The 19,536-nt window shown below is 42.6% G+C and overlaps 1 protein-coding gene across 2 annotated transcripts; it reads left to right on the forward strand.

Annotated features, from left to right (window-relative positions):
• The first annotated feature begins 824 nt into the window (after positions 1–824).
• Positions 825–19,255, forward strand: PRPF18 (pre-mRNA processing factor 18). Of its 2 annotated transcripts, XM_068401032.1 has the most exons (11): positions 825–909; positions 2,119–2,196; positions 2,322–2,348; positions 5,129–5,233; positions 8,142–8,255; positions 10,039–10,185; positions 11,873–11,941; positions 13,028–13,168; positions 13,664–13,735; positions 16,050–16,205; positions 18,607–19,255. In XM_068401032.1, exons 1-11 carry the CDS (start codon positions 844–846, stop codon positions 18,685–18,687), a joined length of 1,056 nt encoding a protein of 351 aa, XP_068257133.1. In that variant the 5' UTR covers positions 825–843; the 3' UTR covers positions 18,688–19,255. The 2 variants fall into 2 exon arrangements, with proteins under 2 accessions (XP_068257133.1, XP_068257134.1); XM_068401033.1 differs by lacking the exon at positions 2,322–2,348.
• The last annotated feature ends 281 nt before the right edge of the window (positions 19,256–19,536 follow it).

A 19,536-nucleotide genomic window follows, 5' to 3' on the forward strand; every position in this document is an offset into this window, starting at 1 on the left:
TAATACCAGCAGCTGGGGAAGGAGCGGGGTACTTGCAAGAGCCCTGCAATTAAACCCTGCACTGTTTGCTGGTGTGGTTTCACCTGAGGGCATCCCAGAGTCAGTGAAACAGTTCTGATTTCCCTTGGGGTGTTGTTAAGCCTCCTTGGAGGGAACCAGCTGGTGGCAGGGGCACATCTGCCCTGGGAGCAGCCAGAAGCCATCCTGCCCTCCTGTGCGGCAGCCGCACCCTTGTATGGCCGGGCCCAGGTGCTCCTCAGGGCCAGTGGGCAGCCTTGTAGAGTCACAGAATCGTTTGGGTTGGAAAGGACCTTTAAGATCATCAAGTCCCATGGTTAACCCAGCACTGCCAAGTCCACCACTAAACCATGTCCCTGAGCACCACATCTACACGGCTTTTAAATAGCTCCAGGGATGGTGACTGCACCACTTCCCTGGGCAGCCTGTTCCAATGCTTGACAACCCTTTTGGTGAAGAAATGTTTCCTGATATCCAATCGAAACCTCCGCTGGTGCAACTTGAGGCTGTTTCCTCTCGTCCTATCACTTGTTACCTGGGAGAAGAGACTGACCCCCACTATGCCCTCCCCGGGCCCAGTGACCGGCCCCACGCCCTCCCCGGGGCAGCTCAGCCGTCACAGCTCCCCCTGCGCACGGTCGCACTATCGCGCACTGTCGCGCACTATCGCGCACTGTCGCTACACCCTCCGTAGCGCTCCTCCTACCCACCAGGGGGCGCTGCGCGTGTGCGTGGCCTTGCGGCCCGGCTCGCCCTGCGGCCGTCCGGAAGTGACGCTATTGTTTTGTTCCGCCATTTCCGGCGGCGGCGGCGGGTGGGGCGGCCATGGACATCCTGAAGCGGGAGATCAGCCGGAAGCGGCAGCATCTGGAGGAGAAGGAGCTCGTGGGGGTGAGGGCGGTCGGGACGGAGCCCAGAAGCCTCCCGGGGTGGGGGACCGGGGGAGGGCGGCGGGATCGGCCTGAGGTGGAGGCTCGGGGCGGGGGTGAGGCAGGAGCGGCCCGGGGAAGGGGAGGGGAAGCGGCCTGGGGTGGGGGCTGGGCTGAGGGGATGCGGAGCTGCTCAGGGTGGGGTTTGGGGGTGTCAGGAACGGCCCAGGATGAGGTTTGTGAGGGTCACGAGTGGCCCGGGAGGGGGTTGGGGGCTTGGGGAGGCGGGGGAGGAGGAGCGGCCCAGGATGGGCTCAGGGGAAGGAGACAGGAGGTGTTTAGGGTTGGGGGCACCAGAGAACTGGGGGTGCAGAGGTAGCCTGGCTACAGGGCCTTGCTGTGTGCCTTTGCCTTTTGGAGCTGGTTTAGTTATTTATTTCAGGCACTGAGAGATGAGAAAAATCTGTGGCACCTTCGGTGACCGATGTGTGGATGCTTTTCCTCATCACCGCTGCAGAGCGTTCATAGCAAGAGTAGGGTGGCAGAGGGGTGGGTGTGTGCCGAGTGTGTTACCTTAACGGCGCCCACACTAAGGCTGAGAGCTTCTGTGGATGGCTGGGTTTAGGTTTCGACGTTAGTGGTTGAAGTAGGGAGCTGTGATCAGAGGCTGCTGTAGGTCAGGCAGGCAAAGTATGAAGAAAGAAGTAATATTTCATATTAATCAAGGGAAATGCCTTAGGGTGACTACAGTTGCCAGCTGCTGTGTGTCTGGAAGGTCTTACCAAACACATTTCTACATAGGTGCTCCAAGCAAGCTTGCAAAATGATCTGTGCAAAGATGGTTTCTCCCACCTCCTTAATTTAGTGTAAAATTGCATGTTTTGTATGGTTTATTTAAACAATTTTCCTGTACTCCAGCCTGGGCCTTGTTGTGCACTTCTGAAGTGAAGCTTTCGCTAGCGAGTGCCATGGCCTTACGTGACAAAGAATGTATTTTATTAAAGCGCTGGTGAACACAATTGTACTTTCAAGCCTGCTTATACGTATGTGCTGCAAAGTCACTCTATATTGCTGATTTTCAGAGGTGCTTCCAACTTGTCCCCTTTGCATGACAATGTAGCCATCTCTGTGACAGGATGTAGCTGAATTCACCGAATCAAGTAAGGAAGTTTGAGCCATTTTTGCCCGAGTATGGAAACTGTAAACTGTTAACAGTTTTCCTCTCTTTTAGGGAAATAAGAAATATTTCAAACGCAGTGAGTTAGCTAAAAAGGAAGAAGAGGCCTACTTTGAGAGATGCGGCTACAAGGTACGGTAATTGTTCTTCCAGGAATTTGTATGTTTACTTTGAAGTCTACATTTTATTATCAACAGTATAAGTGTTGTTAATGATAATTGTTGTTCTTTGTTCAATCTGTTGATGTTATACGTTAGCCTGTAAATGAGAAGCCACCTGGAGAGGTATGAGTTTCCAAAACCATTTCCAATGCAGGAAAAGATATGCATGATATACAGCTACTTAAGTTTGTGTGATGGTTTGGCTTTTCCTTTTATTTCTTTTATTTATTTTTTTTTTTTGTGGAAAGCATGAAGTGGCTTGGGATCAAAGCTTGCCTTCCTTTCTTTTTAAATTGTGCTGTTAGGCATGAACACTGGATCTGATATAGCCACCTTCCCCCCCTTATTGGAAAAAAATTGATACATGCGGATAATTTTATTCATTCAGATAATTTGCAGTCTTGTCAAAACGTCCAAAAGAAATCAGTATAGCATGGGTGTGTATTAAAAAGATCTGCCAACGTTCATACTGTATGTATTTGTACGTGGTTTTTGGCCATCACTCATCCAGCATTGAAGGAGTGCAACAACAGCATTTGTTTTCTTGCTGGCAAAATATTAGAAAACAATTGGTACCCTAGGGCGCATTTTTAAACAAATGAGTGATCTGGAAGGCTTTATCTGCCTTGTAACAGTGTCAGGGCGGTAGTGTCCCGAAATGGAAAGAATGTTGTTGTCTTTTACAAGCGTGTGCGTCTGCCTGCCTGCCTGATTGTACGTGAATGTGAGGGGGTTTGCATTCCCTCGTGGAAGATAGAGGCTCGTAATCTTGTTTGCTGTTACTGGGCACAAATAGGAGCTTTGTTTTCGATTGAACTTTATCCAGTTAGTGACTTATTCTGAAACCTTGATCTGTTTGTGGAATATTTGACCGCCAATGCCAAAACGATTCTTGGAATGTGCAGCGTATAGTCATGAGAAAGTGTCTTGTGAATCCAGTTGCTCTTCCAAGTGGAAATGACTACGCGATGCTTTTTGAGCATTAGCTTGAATTCTTACAGAATCTTACGTGGCAGTTAAAATGGAGTTACCTCTGCTGCTGCAGCACCAGTTTTGGTTTGAAATGTAACCCTGAAAACGGTTTTAAAATAAGTTGCTTCTTTAAATTTAGTGCCTTTTTAGAGCCTCCCAGATTTCTGCATTTGATCTTTACTACGTTAATAAAATGTAGAATATAGACTGATTTCGTTTTAAATTTGGATGCTTTTTGCTTTGCTTTGATTTAATAAGTTGCAATAATTTGACTTGCTTGAAAAAGAAAGCACTGAAACTAAAATAACTGTGGTAAAGATGTTGCTTGTAACTTGGAGTCCAGCTGACAGAACGGATCAAATCTTTTCCCCCAATGCTGCTGTCTCTTTATGATTTCAAGAATGTTTGTAAGTTAAAATTTGTACGTATCCTTCTGCCATGGGAGTGTGTTTCTTTTTATATATATATATTTACACAGTTCTTCTGTATTTTCTGTCCCCTGTCAATTCCCCCTTTCCTGCATTGATACAAGTTTTACTTTTCCCCTCCCTTTATGTGTTAAGCATTGATTTGATTGTCCTTCCCTTGCTTGTTCCAAATGCCTGTGGTGGTAGGATTGATTTCTGTGTTTGCTGGTGTAGCACTGAATATAGATTGGTGGCTGAATCCTGTAGCTAGAGCCACGGGGGTGAATCCTTACATCCACATGGAGTCATACTGACACCTGAGCACAAGACGAGCACATTGGCCTGAAAGAATAGAAAAGCTTTTAGAAAAAATCTGTCTAGTACATTCATCAAACCGATCAACCTGGGTGCAGACTGGCAATGACAATGTACTGCCCATGCACGGAGAATGCTGCAGGGTGCTGTAGGATGCAGTGGAGTGTTTTCCTTTTAGCAAGAATGGAAAGCAAATAAATTCTAATAAGGAATCTAGGAAAAGACAAGATGTGAATGAGTACTGGAAATGTTTCCTTATTATAGCAATATTACCAACAGCAATCTGCTCATGCTGTCAGAAGTGTCAAATTTTGAGCTTATAAAGGGAACTGGAGTTACATGACTGCTGTTTCAAAGTTACTTTGATCAAAGAGTTTTGCATTATTAAAATATTGAGTAACGAAGAAGGAAAGTTCTGTTTTATTCAGGGACCTTCTTTTTGATTAAGAGAACCTGTTAATGAGACCTATCTCTATGAGGAGTTGTAGGTGTCTCTTTTTTTTTTTTTAACTCACAAGAAACTATGGCAAACTTGTTAGAAAGACGTGTTACCTTAAACAAGCACCTCTCAAAACCCAACAGAAGCCATGGATCGCTGCTAATTGTACTCAGCTCGCTGAAGCTTTAGGTAATAAACATTTTAAGCTGACACTGCCACCAAAAGAAGCAGCCTCGCTCTCTCCCTGCCCTTGGGTTTCATTTCTGCCCTAGTGTCCATGCATGTGCTATGCTTGGTGAGCTGGAGGAGGAGGTTGAGTTAAGTGGGCTGGGAAGAGTACCTTGCTTTGTGTTTGCTGGATTATTTTCTGTTTGAATCATTTCCCCCATCTGGCTCATCAGATAGCGATGCAAATGCTTTTGCATGGGTAAGGAGGGTAGAGCAGGGGCAGGAATCAACAGGCAGAGAGTGGATTTGCTGTTTTTGGCACCAGTGCTGACATCTGCCTGCTAAAGTGATTGCCAGAGTTCAGCAGCTGTCCTTCCCATTTGCTATAGAGACTGCTTTCCTGCAACCTGCAGAACTGTTAGTTAAATACTGGTACTTTTAAAAGCCTTTATTGTTCTGTGAAATTCAATTCTAGACAATAAAAACTACAAACCTGAAAGTTTGTAATTACAATCTGTCTAGAGTTCCTGTATCTTTACATTGCTACCAATAGATGGGTTTATTTCCATCGGCACATTAGTAACTATGTCTGTTGAATGTAGGTACAGCAGCAAGAAGAGGAGGAGAAACCGCTGACTTCATCAAATCCAGTGCTGGAACTCGAACTGGCAGAAGAAAAGTTACCAATGACCCTTTCCAGACAGGAGGTAAAATCAATCATCATAATCAGACTACTTGAGGTTACAGCAAATGCATCTGAAATTTCTTGTTAGGGCTGCTTTTTCTAATGAAGTGTGCTTTTTATGGCAGTTTGTATAGAATAATAAGCCTCCAGCGCAGAGCCACGAAGATGATTAAGGGGGTGGAACATCGCCCTTATGAGGAGAGGCTGAGGGAGCTGGGTCTCTTTAGCTTGGAGAAGAGGAGACTGAGGGGTGACCTCATTAATGTTTATAAATATGTAAAGGGCAAGTGTCATGAGGATGGAGCCAGGCTCTTCTCAGTGACGTCCCTTGACAGGACAAGGGGCAATGGGTGCAAGCTGGAACACGGGAGGTTCCACATAAATATGAGGAAAAACTTCTTTACGGTGAGGGTGACCGAACACTGGAACAGGCTGCCCAGAGAGGTTGTGGAGTCTCCTTCTCTGGAGACATTCAAAACCAGCCTGGATGCGTTCCTGTGTGATATGGTCTAGGCAATCCTGCTCCGGCAGGGGGATTGGACTAGATGATCTTTCGAGGTCCCTTCCAATCCCTAACATTCTGTGATTCTGTGAGATGCGCTATAACATTTTACAGCTCTTTCAGGTGACTTCTAGAATATCAGTGTTATCCTTAGATAATACTGAAGGTGGCATGCTGTTTTTTTCCAAGACTGTTTTCCTTCAGCTTCTTTTCTTTGTAGCTCTTTGGTCTGAACCCAAATTTAGAAACTGAGTTTTGGAAGTTCACCTTGATTTCTAGAAGAAAAAGTCCTGAAGCCAGAGCAGCTGGTGTGTTCTTTGTCCTTTCTCAGGATAAAAATACCTATGTGAATGTGAGTTCACAAACAGATCTGTACCCCAAAGCAGAAGAGAAGCAGGAAGTTTGGAAGTACAGAATAAATTCTAATCTTGGAAATACTGAAGTTTACAGCTGAGATCATCCAAGGATGTCCCATGTCCTCTTAATTTTGCAAGTGTTTTCTACAGGAGTATGTGACAGGACTTGTAATGTGGGCTGTTGGTTTCATGTTTGGTTTGAGGTTTGGTCTGTATGTCCTGTGTAATGCGCACTGTCTCACTGCTGCTGATCTGCCTGGGGGCATGTTTTGGTCGAGGATTAAGTGCTGCTGTACCAGCAGTCCGTCCACCCCTGGTTTTGTGATGCGTTTGCAAGTCAAATACTTGCCAACATGCAGCAAGACACTTGAACTGAATAAACAAATTAATGTCTCAATTAATTTAGTTTCTTGTTATCTAACAAGTCTATTGGTATAATGAAGTGGTGAAAGGAAATGAAGTGTAAGCCTTTCTCTTTGATCACCAAAATATCATGTGGTCATTCATACATCAATAAGCCTCTTGCTTGATACACTAAATGAATAATGGGAAGTATAAAGAGATTTAGAAGCGATGCATGTGATAAGGAATCGGGAGAATAAAGTTCCGTTTTTGGCTCTGCCCATCACTTTGCAAATCAGCTGAGGGAGGATGTTACACCTGTTACGTCTAGTTTTAAAGTAACTGTTGCATTAATTATCACAAATTTGCAGATGACACCAAGCTGGGTGGGAGTGTCGATCTGCTGGAGGGTAGGAAGGCTCTACAGAGGGATCTGGACAGGTTAGACCAACGCCACGAGGTTCAACAAGAACAAGTGCCGGGTCTTACACTTCGGCCACAACAACCCCATGCAGCTCTACAGGCTGGGGGAAGAGTGGTTAGAAAGCGGCCCGGCGGAAAGAGACCTGGGGGTGCTGATCGACAGCTGGCTAAACATGAGCCAGCAGTGTGCCCAGGTGGCCAAGAAGGCCAATGGCATCCTGGCCTCTATTAGGAATAGTGTAGCCAGCCGGTCTAGGGAAGTGATCGTCCCTCTGTACTTGGCACTGGTGAGGCTGCACCTTGAGTACTGTGTCCAGTTCTGGGCCCCGCACTTCAAGAAAGATGTTGAGGTATTGGAGTGAGTCCAGAGGAGGGCGACCAAGCTGGTGAAGGGTCTGGAGGGTCTGACCTACGAGGAACGGCTGAGGGAGCTGGGGTTGTTTAGCCTGGAGAAGAGGCGGCTCAGAGGTGACCTTATTGCAGTCTACAACTACCTGAAGGGAGGTTGTAGTGAAGTGGGAGTTGGCCTCTTCTCCCAGGCAACTAGCGATAGGACAAGAGGACACAGCCTCAAGCTTCACCAGGGGAGGTTCAGGTTGGACATTAGGAAGCATTTCTTTTCAGAAAGGGTCATTAGACATTGGAATGGGCTGCCCAGGGAGGTGGTGGAGTCACCATCTCTGGATGTGTTTAAGAAAAGACTGGACATGGTACTTAGTGCCATGGTCTAGTTGACAGGGTGGTATCAGGGCAACAGTTGAACTCAATGATCCCAGAGGTCTCTTCCAACCTGGTTGATTCTGTGATTCTGTGATTAGATTATGGGATTCAATATTTGCCAGATGCTTAAGGATGAGAATTTTCAGCAAATCGTCTTGCAGATGTGCTGGGACAACCTGCAGCTGGGTTAGGGAGTGTTTTTATTGCCCTGGACAAGTAGGTGAGTGAGATTATTGTCAAGTTCCTTTGTGATTTTGAAAACGGTTTTTAAGTTCTGCCAGAAGGACAATATTTGTGTATTTGTTTAAACAAGTCAGAGCAGGAAGAAGTTAGGCTCTGCCAAGTGGCTCGGGATTCTATGCAAAATTTAGGCAATATTTGGAATGACCTTTCACTGAAATACCGTGGGAGTTTTATATTTAGATTGTAAAGTGCCTGGAACATTTTTCTGCTGCTTAAAATATTGCCATTTCCTCTCCAGTCCAGCTCAGCTTGTTATTCTGAGCAAAGTAAATAAATCCGTTGTTCTGGATTTTATTTTACTTCCTTTACGAGTTTGTCTAAGGGGATGCTTTGATTCTTTTCAGGTTATCAGGAGGTTACGAGAGAGAGGTGAGCCGGTCAGACTGTTTGGAGAAACAGATTATGATGCATTTCAACGTTTGAGGAAGATAGAAATTCTTGCACCTGAAGTGAACAAGGTAAGACTGGCTAGTTATTAGTTACTTGCAGTGGGATAACCAATGAGGAGCCCTATAAAAGTTACAGAAAATCAGTTTCAGTACCTGTTAATTGTCAGGAGGAAGGGGTAGTACAGAGCAAAGAGAAATATCTGCTCCACCTCATTTATTGCCTGAGAAGGTATGTTAAATGTCATAGTTTTGTACACAATTACAATTCCTTACACTAGGCAGTTCAACCCTACGCCCTTTTCAGTTGGAAAGGGGCCTCCAGGTGGCAGTGAAACCCCAGCCTGTGCCGTTACCTGCTTTTTAACCAGCAGAGAAGACAGTCGTTTACTGTTACAGCTAGCCTGTGTTTGTGATGATATGCATTTCTGAGAAGGTACGGGTAAGTCAGGGGAGGGCTGCATCCTGTCTTTCTGGTATGTAAATAATTTTTCAAATCCCTTGATTCCAGAGCTATAACTTGTTAGGGAAACTTCATTTTTCTCCTCTTCCCTTTAAAGCAGGCATAAATTCAAAAAATGACTAAAAGATATATCATAGTTAACTGATTTATTCCTTTTGTCTTAAGAATTGATCAGTTAAGTGAGGAGATACACTTGGGGTTTGTTTTGCATTCACTGTTAACCAAATTTGCAACCCAGCTAAGAGAGTGATGATTTCGATTTTCTTCCCTAATTTGTGACAAAATGAATTGTTTGAAATGTCTTTGCTGGGGCTGCCCAGAAAAGGAAAGCCTTTTCTTGTTCAAGTCTTTAAAAAAAAGATAAACACATCTTAAGATTTAGAAAAAAAAATCTGCTAATGGAAGCTTCCCTTGCAGTGACATTGCTGATGGTAGTAGGAGTATTAGGAAACAGTGAGCTCATAAATAAACATGGTTGTGCTGAATGTTTGTGTTACGTGTTTCAGTCACTCCTGTTGCTATGTGTTGCTTAAAATCGGAATAGTCACAATAACCAGTTTGTGGTTCAGACACTTTTAGACTACTAAATGATTAATAGAAGTGTTCCAGACACTCAAGTATGATGATGGAAGAGGGGAAATAACTGTGCATATGCATTCCCAGTGGCGCGGCTGAATTTATCTTAGGGTAAGAAATGTTGTACTCCTTTATAGGGCTTTATATTTTATGTCTCAAGAATGCAAGTCCTCTAACTGTGACTAAACAGAGTTTTGTGTTCTGTTTAAAAGCAGCTCTTAACTATACCATCAGTTTGAAACTAGATATGTAATTTTTTTAATCACCTATTCTAGAGTAGGGGATTTTAAACACTTAATCTGTATAAAACATTTTGCTATGTTTAAGTCCTTGGTAATAAGATGAAGACCTAAATGTTTTATGTGATAGTACTGAAGGAGTGTTACTTGGTGTTCTTTACAGCTTTTTTCAGGGCAGATGTGAAGACTTGTGGAGCTGATGATAGTTATGGTGTGTTTTCTGTTTGTTTTGGGGTGGTACAGTGCACTGCTTGGAGAAAATGTCTTGAAGAAAGTCGTAGAAGTTGATTCAATCCTCCGTGCTCTTCTGGTGAAAATACGGCAAAAAGTCTTGTTCCTAGGGGTGAACATTGCAGAAGTTTATGCATCTTCTTTTTGTTAAGTGCTGAAGCACTCCAGAGACTGTTCTTTGAATTCAGTTTCAATTCAGACAACAAAGCTAAACCTTTACGCATGTTTTTACAGAATTTGGCTTTTCTTAAACAGAAGTTGGATGCTCACTGTGACAGTATGGAAATGCTTTCATTTAGTTGGTGTCTTTTTCTTTTGTAAATTAGTAATTTCTTATCATTTCCAGGGCCTGAGAAATGACCTGAAGGCTGCTTTGGATAAGATCGACCAGCAGTATCTGAATGAAATTGTAGGCGGCCAAGAAACAGGAGACGATGACTCACAGAATGACTTGAAAGTCCATGAGGAGAATACTACTATTGAAGAACTGGAAGTATGTGATGGGTAGATTTTAATTAAGGGATTTTGGATGCAGTATATTGTTGTGAGAAAGCTTCAGGATTGTTTAGACAAAGTTATCTTGTTTTCAACATCTAACGTAGGCATTCTGAAGTATCCTTAAATATGCTCTGTTAGGAAATTTAGGTTTCTAAGCCTTGAGTTGCACCATAGGTGGCTACAGTACACATGTGAAAACTCAAGTGGTCTGTGTTTTACAACACTTCATGAAAAAGGGGACAGGAGCTGCCTGCAAGGAAAGTGATACAGTTAGGATTCCCTCTGCAGGGGGTGTGGAAGTAGAGAATTTAATAAAAATACATTACCTGGTCATAAATTTTGAAGCCTTTCCGATGAGTATTTGAGAGGGTAATGAGGTTAGTCCTGATGAATATTCCCTATACAAGAAATACGGACTCTGAATAACAGACACACAGAAAGAATGTTTGCTATAAAAACATCCAGGACAAAGAAGTGGAAGTCAGAAGTACGCAGATCACAGAAAATATAAGAAGTGCAGGGACAATGTATTCCAGAAACTTCAGTGCTAATGACTACTATGTTCTGAAAGAAACCACGGTGTTTGTGTAAGTGAGCGGAGAATTAAATGCATTCAGCACCTGCTATTGTAGGGTAATGTTTTGAAAAGCACATTAACTTGACCTGAAGACTTCTACTCTTAATCTTCAAAAATCTTTGCAGAAGTTAATCTTCATATTATCTCTCCAAAAGTGTATTTAAATCTGATTTATAACTGAAAGCTTAAATGAATAAATTATTATAAGGAGATAGTCTCTGGCTTTTTTGATAGGGTACCAGGGGTTCTGATATAAAATAACTGTAGTACCAGAATGGATACCAGTTGTAATGGGGCTGCGCTTACTGATCTGTTAGTGTTCAAAATAGCCCCTTTTTGGGGTAGTAGGGCAGGCTTGGTTTGAGCCACGGAAGCAATCTTTTTCTGAAAAGGTTGGAAACACCACAGTCTTAATTTTTTGCTACTTTAACTCCATTTCCTTCAGCTTGCACTGGATTTGGTTCTAAATCCCAGAGATTTTTTTTGACCAAAACTCACTTTGGAAATGTGAGGACAATGGAAATAGATTATCATTCCAGCTGTACCTGGTGGAAAATGTTTCTAAAAAATGCTGTTAGTAGTAACAGTTTCATGGTTTTGGCAGGAAGCTAGAGTATTGGAGCATTGGGGGTTTTGGTGTTTGTTTTTTTTTTCAGGTTTGTTCCCTAAATTTCACAGTTACAATGAAATGAAATGGTAAAAAGCCCCAGTACATCAGAGAATTGAAGTAGCTTAACAAAATAATTAGGTTAATTGATGGCTTTGGGGATCTCAAAAATGCAGTGCACCCACAGTTCCCCGTGATAGTGCTGACAGACAGCTGCTAATTATGCCAATAATTTAGTAGTTAATGAATTAAAAATTTCTGTTGCATTGACTTTTCAGAAATAATCATATTGGCTTTTTGACTTAAATGTTTTTAATAGATTAATGAATCTTAGTAGCATATATAACTGTTTCATTCCGTTTCCTAACTAGCGCTTTGGGTTACTGGTGGAGTTTATTACAGTTCATGCTGCAGTGAATCATACTCCGCTGTGGTGGTGGTGGCAGCAAACTTCTAGACAATGTGGAAATAAATTGCCTTTTTTTTCTCCTGTTCTAGGTTTTGGGAGAATCCTTAGGACGGGGTGATGATCACTATGATATGGACATCATAACGAAGTTCTTGAAGGTAACAAACTCTAGTAGATTAATTATTCTGTTGCTGTGTCATGTTTTTTACTATCATGTGGATACATTGCATGAATAGAAGGGACCATTTCAGCTGCTTGGAGAGAAAAACTCACACATTGTGCTTAAGATGCGTTTTGTTTTTTTCTTAAATCCTTGGCACTCTACAGCCTTGGTTAGTCACAACACTGACTTCTGCTAGACCTGGAAAAGAGCTGTTGGGAGAGCAGGATTCTTCAAAATCTGGTCCTACTTTTCCAGACAAAAATACGGTTTTGATTTCCATAGGATAATTGATGCAGGTGTATGTAGTTACTTCTACACACTACTATGGCATTAAAAACTTCCGAGGAGTCCCCGCCTCCCTTCCCCAGGAACAGCGCAAGCTGAAATGAAATGTCACCTGGTGCTGTTATGTGAAATAAGAGAATTTTAAAGGAAGTCCTCTGGCTTTGCTGAGGAAACAGGTTCAAGTGGATGGTAGAAAATTGTTCCCTTGTTTCCTTACAAGAAGCCTGCATTGCCTCTCATTTGAGTCGGATAGTCCCTGTGTATCTGTTGTGATGATCAGAAGTCACAGCAAGAGTCGAAGCTTTCGTTTGTTTATATCAGATACGTTGGCATTTAAATATAGTTTGGGCTGGGCTGTCAGACAAAGAAAGCTCAAAAATTGTTTTCCAGGTGGAGAGAAGGTGTGTTTCACGTGTTTGCTTTCTGTTGTGTTGAATTTTCACTGTGATCTTTACTGTTCCTTAGGTTCCTTCTCAAAAGTTACCCTGGAACATCAGCATTCTGCTTAGATTTCTGCTCTTCTTATATACCCCCTCCCTCCCAGCACTGATACCTGCGCTGTTGTTTCTTTGTATGTGCCCTTTTACACACACTTTTCCCTCACCCACATGTTTTTATGATAGGAGGGTTGTTCATAAACCTCCTTGCCTATCCCTCTGAAGGAGGCTTCTTGCCTTTTTAATCCAGATTTCTCCGAAAAACTCATTTTGCCACGGTGGTTTAAACCGCTATTCCCATCTGTTTTGCTGCAGTTGTCACCAGATGGCACTGTGGCATAAATTTGTTCCTTGTACAGTTTCTTCTTGGAGTTTGGGCTAAGGAGCTGAATGCCAGAGAAGACTATGTGAAACGGGGAGTGCAGGGGAAGCTGAACAGTGCCACTCAAAAGCAGACAGAATCCTACCTGAGGCCACTCTTCAGAAAACTTCGGAAAAGGGTAGATCACTTTTAAATGTCATTATCCTGTAAGTCTTTATTTTAACTTCTGCTTTCAAAGTACCCAGTGGTTAGTGCCTTTCCTAAGGTAATGTTATCTCCATTGAAGAAGAGAGGGTGGGTGAGCTGGTCAGAATTTCTGTGTCTAGAGTCCATGACTCCCAGTTCTGACCTTTTTATCATGACCGGTGAATTCTTCTGCCTACGTGCTGCTTTTCCAGGTATTGCTTTATATATCGCCTGTTCGCTGGGTTGCAAACATGATAGAGAATTGGGATTGTATTTTGCACTTTGCCACTAGCTGCTAGGTGTAACCACTCAACCTCTCTTGCTTCAGATCCTTCATCTAAATAACAAAGATGTTTTCCCTTGTTAAAGTCCTCAAGCTAGGGTAGATGCTGAACTTTGTATAAGTGCTGAGTAGGATGATTTTCCTGAGCTGCTGTTCTGAATAAAGATGTCTTTTTTTTTTTTTTTTCTTCTTCTTCTCCTGTAGACGCTTCCTGCAGACATCAAAGAATCAATAACAGATATTATTAAATTCATGTTGCAAAGAGAATATGTGAAGGTATGTTTGTTTGCACTCTTCCGGCATGTTCAGGCTGTCTGGTTCTAATAGATTGAGTTTATTACTTCAGCATTTCCCATTTTGCATTTTGAAGATACATAGCTGGAAATCCACACAACATATATTCAAACAAAATGAAAAATGGCTATTGAAGATTAGGCTCGAGGTAGTGTTTGGTGCCCAGCCTCTCAGAAGATCTTCTGAGGTTGGTGAAACTGCAGAGCTTTGCAAGCACAAAGAGAATTTTTCTCAGAGATGGTTATATTAAGTTGCAGAGGAATCCTGTATGGGAAACCTGATATTGTAAGGTTAAATGGAGGTATTGAATTAATAGTAATAGGGTGTTGATTAATTAATTAGGAATTAATTGAGGCGAACTGAGTTACTGAATATGAGGCACTGTCCCTGTCTTTGGCTATGCTCACATTAGCTGGCCTGGTAAGGTTGAGGTAAGTTAATGAAAAGATTTTTGGACAAAGTCTGCTTGCTGGATGAGGCAGAAGTCCTTTGGCACACAGGATCAAAGGCAATGTTAGGTTTTGTTTGTAGCTGCCTTCAGAAGTGGAACTCAAATACCAATAGCATTTGCTTAAGCAGCTTGTGTATGCAGAGGAAACTGAGCTGTGTTTCGCCTTTACATTTCTAGTATTTCTTATTATTCTTGTGAGGACTTGGGATAATTTGTCAAGTAAGCAAGCAAACCTGCTTTTGGTAGTGAAAAAACTTCAGATGGCCTATGGCAAGTTTAATCCAAATCATTTGACAATAGAGCTGAAAGTGTGGGAGGTACGATAGTGGGGTTTTGTTTTGGGGCATTTTTTTTTCTTTTGGTCATCATCATTATGCTGAAATTCCCTTTCTGATGCCTTCCCAAACAGAGCAGTGAGTGTGCAGGGAAGTGGTACGTCTCATGGGTTCATCAGCTGTGCTCCTCTCTCACGGAGGTGCTTGGCTTTGTGGAAACTTGACAGACTGATTTGGGAGGGTTTGAGTACAGATCTGGAAGTTTTGGGGGCTTTTTAAGTAGGCTAATGAGCCTTATGCTTTTAAAGATACTTATATCCTTTTCCATTTTGCTTCCTAAGAGACTCGTCTCTGCCTGCCTGCTGTTGTCTTCTGTGTTTTTTGCTTTGCGTAGCCTAGTGAATGCTGTCAGCACAAATTCTGCTTCGTTAGATGAAATACTCAAAAGATTTAAATTTAGAAATCAACATGTGACAGTAGGCAAATGCCAGAATGCAAGTTGTCTGCTCAACCTTAATTAACCCTCTTGTGACAGTCCTGTAAGGATTCTTTAATTGCCTGTTCACCTGCTATGTTTCATCACAAAACTATGTTTAAGTCAGCAAATAGATATTTGATTAAGACTGTTCAGATTCTGCCTCATGTAGGTGAAGGCTACGCCTCTTCTTCAGGTTTACTCTCAGCTCTGTCTGCAACCCCCTGCCTTGTTCATTATTCACCTCCCAGTTTGCTCAGTGCCAGTTGGGAAGAAACTGCACGCACTGGTCATGGTTGCTACTTATTGTTTAGTCTCTAAATGGGAGATGATAAATGAACTCTTTATCAGTGAGTCTTGTAGCTGCTCGCTAACAGTGGCAGCATGTCCTGCTCCAAGTCCTTCTTGAAGCTGTTTCTGTAACTGCATGCGTGTGTCCATCCCCCTCATGTCCTGGCTCTCAGTTGTCATGTTTTTTTTAAGCTCTGTACTGCTCTTCCTTTGTCCCTTTCTTTCTGTTCATTTTCCCTTCCAGTTTCATCCGTGTTCTTCCCCAGGGATGCTGTCTGCTACAGCTTTATGTTAAGAAATGTCTGTTTCAATGGGGAAATTTCAGATTCGTGTACTGCTGCTACTGCTCTGTTCATGAACATTGTTACAAATGTGCTTATTTAACTCAGTTCTGTAGAGAGCTGGTTCTCAGCCTCATTGGAAGCTCACTTCTCTCCCTGAGGGCTGTCAGGCCCCAGTGCTCTCCCTTGTACCGGGTGACCTCAGTTCTGCACACACAACCTCGGCCGGCAGTGGGTTGTGCTACAGCCAGGCTCCCTTAGTTTTAATCAATATTAGACTGCCTTACCCAGTGCTTGCTTTCAGCACCCTATAGGTAACATCCGTAGTCTTTGCTTCCCTCAGAGCTCAGGATGAACATGAATCGTGTTAGGAAGGTATGTTGTAAAATTGGTTAATATTGTGCAATGACACCTGATTCAGGGAGACTGGAATATGTGGTGGTACTGTATCTGGCAGTGCAAAAGTGCTCTGCTTTCTGATGCCCTCTGTTTTGCTGAGTGAGCATACACTGTGTTCCTTCAGGCAAATGATGCCTATCTTCAGATGGCGATTGGAAATGCTCCCTGGCCTATTGGTGTCACTATGGTTGGCATCCACGCTCGAACAGGTCGTGAAAAGATTTTCTCCAAGCACGTCGCCCACGTTCTCAACGATGAAACTCAAAGGAAGTATATTCAGGTAACGTTAACTTTGGAAATCCAACAGATTTTCTTGTGAAGTTGGGGGGTCCTTGAGAAATACTGTTTTCATAGTTACAGGTGATGGGGTAAAAAGGTCCTAGAAATGGACAGTTGCCTTAGTTTGGGTCAAGCATAATATCCATTTAATAGGTAGCTCATCCTGGACCTGAAGGCTCTTCAGTACTGGGCTAGGAACGGAGTCTAATGGATTTTTTGATGTCTTAATTACTGTGGTCCTGTATGAACACCAAGGTAGCTGTGAAGACATGCTTTAGTCTCCTCATCTCCTTCACTGCTTAACTCACGCTTTAACATCACGTGTGGAATTTAAGACAGTGAAATACGGTCCTTCTGACTGTTTCTGCAACTAGATAAATGCATTCATTTTTTTAAACGTGGCTCTTTAGCGGTGTGGGCTTGAAATTGCAGGTTTAGTTCCTCCTCTGTATATTCATATTCATGTCGGGAACTTCTTTTGCTTGTGGAATTAATAGCAGTGGTGGTTTTCTTTGATGTTTCAGTATAGTGGGTGGACAGGTCTGAGGAAAAAACTCGTCTCCTTGTGTTGTTAAATGTATTTGCCTCTTGCCAGTTGCAGTTTCATTGAGATAAAGACCTTCTGGCGTAACTCTGAAGTCTCCAGAGCAGCGTAGTGGAACTCAAAGCATCTGGCAGGGGAGGTTTACATAGACGTCTTCCTGCTGCAGCAGAAGGACTCCCGTTGTTTTTCAACTTCTGCAGATGTCTGCAGGCAGATTGCTTGCAAAATGCAACTTCCCCTTCTACCTTGAGTCTCTTTGTACTGGGGCTAGAAATACAACCTTTGGTTTCTCTTCAACTGTAGTTTTTAACATCATAACCTGTGAAAATATCATCATAAAGTCAGAGGAAGCTCCAGACACTTAGAGAGCCAACAAATGAAATTTGACAGTTCTTTTGTAAGGTGAAAATTGGCACGTGGATTACGCATCTTCAGAGCCAGGCTCCAGTTAGTGTAATACTTGCTTGGAGTATTTAATGGATGAATAGCTTATGTTAAACTAAATAATTTTGTTGTTAGTCTATGTCAAAAAAGGGATTTGAACTCTGAAGGAAGATTGTTGTGGGCCTCAGCATGGCCATAGTGCTTCTCCTCCAGCTGTGGTGAATAATTGGCCGTCTGTGTCCATTTGCCACTCTTCTAGCAGAAAGATCTCTACTCTGTAGTGTTGCTTGATCTCTCTTAACATTCCCTTTGGAAGATACAACGTACATGAATTCCCCCATTTGTACCTTCTCTGCTTTTGAAAGTAGTTCTGTTGGTCAAGGAAATCTTAGTGTTCATCTTCCCACTGTGAATTTTGTATCTGTGCTTCTGAATTGCAGAACTTAGTGAAGGGCCAAGACAAAGTTGGCTTTAAACATGTATGTTCTGTGTGTTGGTTTTAAAGACCAGGTCTTGTTTAGCTAGTCTGGTTCAAACTGGAGTGTGGAATATTATCTGTACTCCCAGCAGTTACATCAAGCTAAAATGTTTCTGATTTACAACGAACGTGGGATCGTAACATCCCAAACAAGGAGTCATTATGGTGCTAGGACATGTTTTCCAGACGTGCCTGCATCGGAACAGCCAAAGCATCCTCTGGGGAATCATTTTTCCCCTTCAGTGAGGAGCCATCTTCCATTGTGAGTGTCTAACGACAGGCACGTGACTCTGCCATCTTGGAGTACAATGTCACTGCTCAATTACGCTACCACCACAGCAGTTTTCTTTCTTCTTTGTTAGACTTTTCTGAGTGACTTGAAAGAAAATAATCACAGGGTTTCTGTCATCATGTTTTTTGGCAATCGATGCCTTGAAAGAACTGAAGAGAGAAGTTGACATGCTGCCTTTTTTCTTGGTTACTTCTTCGGTTTGCCTCCACGGTGTAGGTCAGGTGTGGTACCACCATAGGGAGGAGTGACATGTCTCCCCCAGAGAAACTGGTTCTTCTCGTAGCTGTGCAGCTTGTTTTGGTGTCAGAAATTGCTTTTTTTCTCTATAAAATTACTTCTAATATTCAGGTTTCTTTTAAATATCTTTTATTATGATAATATTGTTTTTTCCCATGGTGGTGAAGAGGGATTAAAGCATTACTGGGATCCTTCACTATGAATCTGTCGTCAGGGACTGAATCTGTGGTCTCTTCGGTTATGCCACAGACTCCTCTAATATTGGAGGTAACTTGGCCCTTTGTAGGCAGAAAGGTTTGTCCAACTTGAAAACTGGAAAAACAACCAAATAAAAAAAAAAACAACCCCATAATAGCAGCCCTTTGTCTTGACTAATTCTTGTTAAGCTTAAAAATACTGTAGGCTGTTAAGTTTGTTTGACAGCTGTAGTTTTATTACAGAATTGTCCTTGTTTTGTTAATTCCTAGGGGCTGAAGAGGCTCATGACCATTTGCCAGAAGCACTTCCCAACGGACCCATCGAAATGTGTGGAGTACAACGCTTTATGAGGCTCTGCCGCGGCCAAGGCGTGACTCAGTGTTTGATCTCCAAGACCCAGAGAGGATTGAAGGGACAGAATTTGTGCTTTAACACCCACAGGGACCTTAGGGTGGGCTTTGCACGAAAGCATAAAGCAGCAGATTTTCTACAGCTTCGTTTTTACAGACCCCATTTATTTAGATTTCTTTTTAAATCTATGCTTTACATCCAATCTACAGCAGAGGGGAGGGGGTTTTGGAGGGGTTATGACCAGGACAATGACCAGGGGACAATGAACATGACCCTGGCTTTTATTTCAATTTGTTATTCAGGGAACTCTCCAGACTGAACTGTTTCCCATATCTCAGAGCTTTAGATGAGACTCAGCCCTGCAAGGGAGCGTATGTGGAGTGTTTTGGCTGCTTTCCCATTGGAGACTGATGTGGGGAGATGATTAGAGGGAAGCAGTTGAATCTGAATCTCAGTTATTTCTGTAAATATGAAGACTTTAATGGCTAATCTTTCATGTGGTATTTATCAGGAGGGGAAAAAATAAGGTTTATATATATTTCTCAGCTGAAAAATACAGCCAGTCTCGGTGCAAAGAGTTTTTGATCTTGAACGCATCTGATTTGGGTGGGTTTTTTTTTTTTTTGGTAATGACATTTTTAATATAAACCTTCTGGGCTTGGGGGAAGTAATCTTATGGCTCTTGAGGCTTTCAAATCCCATTTTTATACATCTGGAGAAAATTTCAGTCTGCTGGGCATTGCAGAGAAAATAATTAGGACCTCCCGTGACCATGTACGGTATTTCGAGCAGCCACAAATCTTTATCGTTGTGCATCTTGACTGGGAATGGCGAAGAAACTCACAGAA

Source organism: Nyctibius grandis, chromosome 5 (assembly GCF_013368605.1).
Source record: "Nyctibius grandis isolate bNycGra1 chromosome 5, bNycGra1.pri, whole genome shotgun sequence".
NCBI lineage: Eukaryota > Metazoa > Chordata > Aves > Nyctibiiformes > Nyctibiidae > Nyctibius > Nyctibius grandis.

Coding starts and splice junctions, on each gene's coding strand:
- PRPF18 (XM_068401032.1), top strand. CDS start 844: ATGGACATCCTGAAGCGGGAGATCAGCCGGAAGCGGCAGCATCTGGAG. Junction 5,234..8,141: donor TGACCCTTTCCAGACAGGAG/GTAAAATCAATC, acceptor GATTCTTTTCAG/GTTATCAGGAGGTTACGAGA. Junction 16,206..18,606: donor CTCAAAGGAAGTATATTCAG/GTAACGTTAACT, acceptor GTTAATTCCTAG/GGGCTGAAGAGGCTCATGAC.